The sequence below is a fragment of the Poeciliopsis prolifica genome, unplaced genomic scaffold, assembly GCF_027474105.1.
Source record: "Poeciliopsis prolifica strain line A6 unplaced genomic scaffold, Auburn_PproV2 SCAFFOLD043, whole genome shotgun sequence".
NCBI classification, from domain to species: domain Eukaryota; kingdom Metazoa; phylum Chordata; class Actinopteri; order Cyprinodontiformes; family Poeciliidae; genus Poeciliopsis; species Poeciliopsis prolifica.
In genome coordinates, this window is record NW_026562418.1 from 3,675,176 (window position 1) to 3,682,505 (window position 7,330).

At 44.0% G+C, this 7,330-nt stretch overlaps 1 protein-coding gene across 1 annotated transcript in view; it reads right to left on the minus strand.

Annotated features, from left to right (window-relative positions):
* The window catches only part of arid1ab (AT rich interactive domain 1Ab (SWI-like)), a 65,892-nt gene extending 58,762 nt beyond the window's left edge, over positions 1–7,130 (minus strand). Inside the window, 2 exon segments of the mRNA XM_055055939.1 lie at positions 5,816–6,450; positions 6,453–7,130. Coding sequence (XP_054911914.1) covers positions 5,816–6,450; positions 6,453–6,729 — 912 coding nt within the window. The 5' untranslated portion in view covers positions 6,730–7,130.
* Between the last annotated feature and the right edge of the window lie 200 nt (positions 7,131–7,330).

Consider the following 7,330-nt stretch of genomic DNA (forward strand, 5'->3'; position numbering starts at 1 on the left):
TTATTGCTTGACAGTATAGAGTTAACAAAGTAGGCATTGGCCGCTACGAGGTTCTCACGTTATGCAAGCTAGACCGTTGTAATAAGCAATAAATCGCATGATCATTTAAAACAATCTCAATCATTTCTCTTTTTGCTCTGTTGTTTTACCAAAGCTGGATGACAAAGTCATCTCAACTAGTCTTTTTTTTTTCAAGGATAATTTTGTTTACAGACTTTGTCATTCGTTTGATTTGTTGTTTCTTCTGTTTTGCTTATTTTGTTTATTTAGAATGTCTTCCAGTTCCAGTGTTAAATGTTTATTCGAATTTATAGTTTATTGATGATAATGTGCTTTTGCATTATGAAACCATTGCAAATACATGAGTTGAAAATGGTCCCAAAACAACAATGTTATTGGTTATCATAATGACTTGTGAGGCAATTTATCATACAGGAAATTTTGTTGTTATAGTAACAGTGCTAATGCTAGCCTCTGGTAAAAATAAAATACAATAATATCATGATATAACAAAATAAATTCTAGATCACTGTCTGTCATTCGAAACCAGAAGTACTTCCAAACAATAACATTTGAGGTTCCTGACAGCAATACAAAAGTGTATTGATATTCTTTCAGTTGACTGTATGGGCCCATACTTCCAAAACAATTCCTTCAAAGAAGTTAGAGGCAGCAATGAGTTTTTCATTTGGTCTTCAGATATCAGAACCACAAGAGTAATGGCCCCATTGGTTACAAACTAAGCTTTATTCACGCAGAGTACTGGATGGTAATCCTTCAAATTCGCTGAATTAATAAAAGATTTCCAGTTTTTGTTCATGACATCCAAGGGCTGGGCCCCATCTGTAGCAGTCACTGGGCGAGGCAGAGTACACACCCTGCATACTTCACCAGTCTACCTTTAACAGACACAGAGAGGACGAAACAACAATCCACATAATTAGTTGATGCTTTCTTTCCCTCCCCTTCAATAAAGTTTCAACACCGTAAAGGAAAAGTCTTTAAATCCAGTCCTTGAGAGCCACCATCAGTGTTGGAGCAGGGATGCATCTAGGATTCTGTTTCCACAGAGCCAACTTTTGGAGGATGGTCACATGCAAAAATGTTGTCTCTTATTTTGGTAATGGCGTTCTGATCCACCATTACATATCCATTTAAATGGATTTTGTCATCCGGTTTATATAATAACGTTTTAGCATGTCGTTTACACTGTAATAATGTTTTGGCATCTTGATTACACGAGAACAGCTTTGTGGCCGCTCGCTTACACCGATACGATGTTTTGGTCGCTCGTTTACGCGGCAATGGCTTTTTGGGTAGACAAAAATGCAAATGTTTGACAAAGGACTCCAGAGCAAAACTTGTTACAAACAATGCGAATTACATCCATGTAACAACAAACCAAAAACAGTTGGAAACTGTATCTCCAGTCACACCATGAATAATGGCGGACCTCCACCTTCTATGTGCTGCTACTCCCCTTCCCCTTCAGGTTGTTGATGCTAAATCTGCTGACCGTTGAACATTTATGCCATCAGCGATGGTGCATAGCTTGCATGCGCCAGATCATATTTCCATGTACGTACAAGAGGCTTGTGGAAACACCCTCTCAATCAGAAAGTTTCCAATGTTTCGCTGCCTTCCACATCTCTTCCAATGTCATCTGCGTTTTCATTAGGTTGTCCACATGCAATTTTGTTTTTCCTGACTTAACTGGAAGTGGCCACTAGGATTTTGGTAAAATGCCCTTAAATTAAACTATAAACAGCCTTAATACTGTTATCAAAATGGCAAAAATCTGAAGCCGCCACAATGCTTCTTAATGACATATACTTATTTATATTTCGGCTCTTTTTTGTTTTGCAACCGTGTTCGTCAATTAGCTCAAGTTCAGCTTCCACACAGTCATCCAGGCAGGTAAAACCGGAGAAAACCAAGCGTAGCTGAATCGATTGCTCTCGGTACAAACATAATGACCCGACCAGCGGTGAAAACAAACAGAAACTTGACCTCTGGTGCATTTTTGTCAACATAAAGTTGCAAAAGGAACAGAAAAGATAAGAAATTTGATTCCACTATCATTTCAAACTGAATCCATGTCCCAGAGTTAAAAGTTATAACTGCAAATGCGTAACTCTAAACTACACTGATGATTTTTGGGGAAATACCCACTGCTTTGTCTTCGCCATCAAACAGTGACCTGGAAAACATTTTAACTGATACTTTACAGACAAACTGATTTGAATGATGACATAATTTAAAATCCGTAAAACTTTTATGACTCATCAATCCAGGAAATCAATAAATCATTACGCAGTGTGGCGTTTCTCGTCGCTTCTGGCAAGAACACAACCCGAGTATTTGCCTATCTGGTTTAAATTATTGTGAGGTGAATGCCTTTACAGCCATTTAAACGGCAATGAAAAAGGGCAGCATAGTGCTGCAAGTGGAGGCTATTTACCTTGCTGTGATTCAGGAAAGCAGTAAAAATCCCTCATCTACATTGTTAGAAATTAATCACCTGGAGACAGGATGAGTCTGGCAGAGTTCCCAACATACCAAGACATGGATGTGCACCTAACACAAATGTACATGGAGGAAGGTGTTCTGGTCATTTGAGACCAAGTCTTCCTGTTTGTGATGCAACACACTGGGCTTAGAAGACAGCTGACACTTTAAAGACATGATTCCAACTGTGAAATACGGTGGTGGAAGCATCATGTTGTGGGCACAAGAAGACAGAGACGCTGGCTTACTGGAAAGAGAAACACCAGGAAGGAGATCTGTCAGGGTGTTCTCACATCTGGCATACTTGATTCGGTTGGGGAGCAAAACTGAAACATTTGTTTCGTAAAACCATTTTTAGCTGGTGTGGTTTTCTTTCATGCAGCACTGTGTCAAACAAACCAAACCCTTTGAAAAACCTGTTCTCCTCCTCGCCTGTGGTGGCACTGCACCAAGAACCGCTGAAAGAAACAACATAAAAACCTCTGAGTGCAACTTCCTTTTTTATGAAAGTCTTAAACTTTATACGTATCTTAAGGACTTCTCTCAAAATGCCAGCGAAGTTGTTAGAAAACCAACAGAAAAATAAAAACTAATTTTGGCACTAGAGATTACAGAGCAGAGGTTTGGCATTCAGTACTATATATGTTGTAATTTTCTGACTTTGAACAGTGATTGTATAATAGGATATATGGGATTATACAATGTATGTTTTATGATAGACGGCTTTATTAACTCAACAGACAGAAACTAGCTTATGCTAAATCAGGTGCCAGGCATCTTTAATTAATGTGCTCTACTCATAACCCTGTTATAAATAGACTAATAAACTAAACTAAATGAAGCACAATCAAATTTCAGCTGTACTAGAATTTCTTTATTATTTGTTATGGATTCATTTTACCCAGAATCCCCCGCACTCGAGTCCGTTTCCTGCTTCAGGGTGTTTGATATTCGCATATGCAATAGACAACATGCACCAGAGTTCACTTCAACCAAACGGAGACCTGGATTTTTAGGCAGACCAGAGTTCACTTTTTTTTGGAGTTCAATTGTGCGTTCACACCTTCCTGAACTTTTATGGCAGACAAACTGGAGTTTGATTAAAACCGATTGAACACCAACGCGATCTGCTGAGCTGGGATCCAGAATGGAGGTTTGCCTTCAAACTAGATAACAATTGTAAAAGCAGCATGCTAAAATATTGCCTGAACAATACACAATAAATCCAATCAAGACATGTTACATAGATTGAGGAAAAACGTCCGCTTCTCGATGTGTAAAGCTGGTAAACACGTAACCCAACTGACTTGCTTTAAATGAAGGGTAATTCCACTCAGCTTTGAATTCAAAAGCACACCACACTATTCAGATTTTTTGTTTTTCTAGAAGATCCTGAAAGTATGCCTCACTTTATTCCATTACAAAACATATATTGATGTTTCTAGTTGTGACATGACCAAATATGGAATAGGGTAAGAAGGGCCTTTGATGCAAATATAAGGACAACCTAATGGAACAGAATCCCACATCAATCTGTGCTTTAATCAGTTTTATTCCACAGATATTCTAACAAAAACATCATACAGAGCACTGGGATCTGCCCTATGACACATGAGGTAGAGTGAAAACACCACACGTGCGCTGAGGTGCAGGTAATCACCGGGGACATGGAAACTCTGCCAGTAAAAGTAAATTAGGCAATTGAAACCTACAGTTAAAAGGAAAAGAAAGAGGGGAAAAAAGAAAGCTGTGACACTTGGCTGACACCTGGGGGTTTGCTTGTAAACAGAACCGCTGCCAGTTCAAGTGTCACATGGCAGAGGAGAAGACATCCAAGCTCCTGGGCCTCCTTCTGCACACCTGATCTGGAAACAGCGGAGAGCAACGCTGCAAACGGTGGCTACGTGACCACACCTACCCCATCTGCTGAGCTGGAGTCGGTAGACTTGGAAGGGCAAAAACCAACCAAAACAAAACATAAAAAATAGATAAAACAAGAAAACTCCTTGTGTCCTGAAAATGATAGCAATGACTTAGGAGAAGAGAGAGGGAGGGTTGAGTTAAACACATGAATAAAAACAAAAATAACGTAAGACTCACAACACTACAGTCAGCATGCAAATTACTGCAGTGGGAGGAAGTGGGCAAAATAATGCTTGAAAATAAATTGAACCAAATCAATTTGCACTGTTTCTGGTGTTTATACAGCAGGTAATATTAGAAGATTTCTAAATAAATATAACATGCAATTAATGTAAAAAAATAAAAAAGGGTGGGTTAATATTGTTCAAATGATACTAAAAAGACGCCAAATGAGACCCAACGAATGTGGAGGAACACATTACCAGGGCAGAAAGGAGGTTGGAGGGGGGTGCTGTTTTTCTGCAGCCCTTCCATTACAGGCAATTATAAATGGCCAAGAGCGGAGGAGCAGGGAGCCAATCAGATCTCAGCTCGCATGTCAACTCAAGACCAACTGTCTCCTGGCTCTGACAGCAGGATTTTTACCTCCATAATTCAAATCCCAAAGCAAAGGCAATCTGCACTTTGCCAACTCGAAAGCGAGCGGGGCCACGTGAAAGGCGGCGGGGAGAAGCCGAACCGAGTCCGACCGAGCCGCGATCCCGGTCGGGATGAGTCATTAGCGGGTCACCGATCGCAATTTTGTGACGAGTGCGCACGGATTTAGTTGGAAAAAGAAACGGTCGTCTTTTTTTTCTTTAGATTTATTTTTTTCCCTCTCCCATTATGCAAATGCTTTTTAACGGTCATCGCTGTCATTTGCATCCTGTTTGAAGCCCTGACAGCCGCGGAGACAACTTTATCCACCCCCCTTCCCTCCTTCACAGACAAGCGGTTTGACCGCAGATCCTCACAGTAAAAAAATAATAATCAAAAAAATACACAGCAGGAGCTGCACTGATGTCAACACGGAAAGCTAGAGGAGATTTGAGAGGGAAGATCACCTCATCCCTTCCTCTGTTCACACGCGCGCGCACACATACACACACACACACACACACCGCAATACACACAAGTTTTCCTCGCTAACTCTTGATCTACTTAGTCAAACTCCTGCCTCGCACCGAGCACACAACCCCGCGTTGACTTTCCCGGAATGTGCACCACGATTCTCCCTTTAAACAACCATTGCAGGGCTGGTGTAGAGAGAAACAGAGAGGCAGCCATTTTATAGAGCTCTTGCTTTACAGACAATGGCTGATCCAATGCAAAATGCAGCTCAACGTTGCCTCTTCTCAACCACTTGCCCTGTCAAAGTGAGGCGAGAGCGGCAGGTGGGGTTTACCTGGTTCCTGCTGCCTGGTTGTCCAGTGTTTCCCGGGCTCATGGGAGAGGGGTGGTGGGTCCTTTGTTGCCAACCCGGATGGACCCCACCAAACTGACTGCTGCTCATATCTCCTACTCCCTTGTTGGCCCCTTCTTGATTGTTGTAGTCTCCTTGGGGGAAGCTGGAGTAGCTCCTGGCGGAGCTGGGGGATGTCAGGAGCTGGTTCAAAGTTGGTGTGGATGTAGGCTGCTGGTTCCCCATGTTGTACCTCTGGGTGCTGTAGGAGGCAGCCATAGCGGTGGTTCCTCCTGCTGGCTGCTGCTGCTGCTGCTGCTGCTTGCCTGGCTGCCCCCCAGCCGCCGGAGGCTGGTTGTTCCGCGGGGAGCTCATGGGCCCGTATCCCTGGCCCTGGTACGAAGTCCTGTTTTGGAACGGGGTGTAGCTGTTGTAGTTGTTGTGGTAGCCGTGTTCGTGTGAGTTAGCGGGGTAAGGGTCCATCATGCCCGGCCCCGATGCAGCTGCCATGCCAGGGCTTTGTTGTCCGCCATGTTGAGGAAAAGGGCCCCGGCTGTAGGGCTGGTTGTAGCCGTAAGGAGGTGGAGGAAAGGGTCCGGGGTGGTGGTGGCCCATCCCGGGCAGGTTATTTCCTTCGGCCCGCCTGTATCATTCTGATTGCTGCTGTTATTATTTACCCTGGGTAGATTCCCGTTGCCGTTCTTCATGTCAGGATCCCCTCCTCCCCCAGTGTTCCCATCATCGCTCCCGTCCTGCAGCTCCTTCTGAACCGGAGATCCCGCGTCAGGTCCCGTGTCCCTGTTTTCATGCTGCTTCTCGCCCGGTACCGACTCGTCCTGTGGGTCCCGGTCCGGCTTTTTGAGTTCGGATGGCGGGCTAGTGTTGAGAGCAGCGACGCTGGCGACCTGAGCGGCCATGATATCCCTCTCTCTCTCGCCTCCACTCTTTCTTTACCTCTCTTTCAGCACGGCGACTCGCTCGCAGTTAAACTCCGAAGAAGCATTGGATAATAATAAAATTACATTTGTAACAACATACCCGTCGTCCCGGTTCATTCCCCCCTTGTTCCTCCGGTCGCACCGGTGTCCGGTAATCCACAGCGACCGCGTTTGAACTTCAAAACACAGAGGGTAAACTTTGTGAAAGAAAGAATGTATAAATACAGAGCCAGGGAAATGAATTTCACCGACACCAGTCACTGTGCCTTTCTGTGCGTGCGTGCGTGCGTGTGTGTGTGTGTGTGTGGGAGGGGGGTAGGGGGGTCTGTTACAGAACGAGAGCGCGAGCTAGAAATCAACCAGACCAGCACGAGGCTCCGCGAGACACAGCCATCTTACTGACCTGTCGCGAGAAAACTAAAACCCGGAGTGGAGCACAGAGCGAGATCTGGATCTGGATCGTGCTGGCTTCCGTGTTTACGCTGTCGTGGAGTAAACAGGAGGGAGAAGGCTCACTGGAACGGTGCGGGAACATGTTGCCTTCGTGAAAAAGTTGAACACTGATTTTTTTTTCATTACA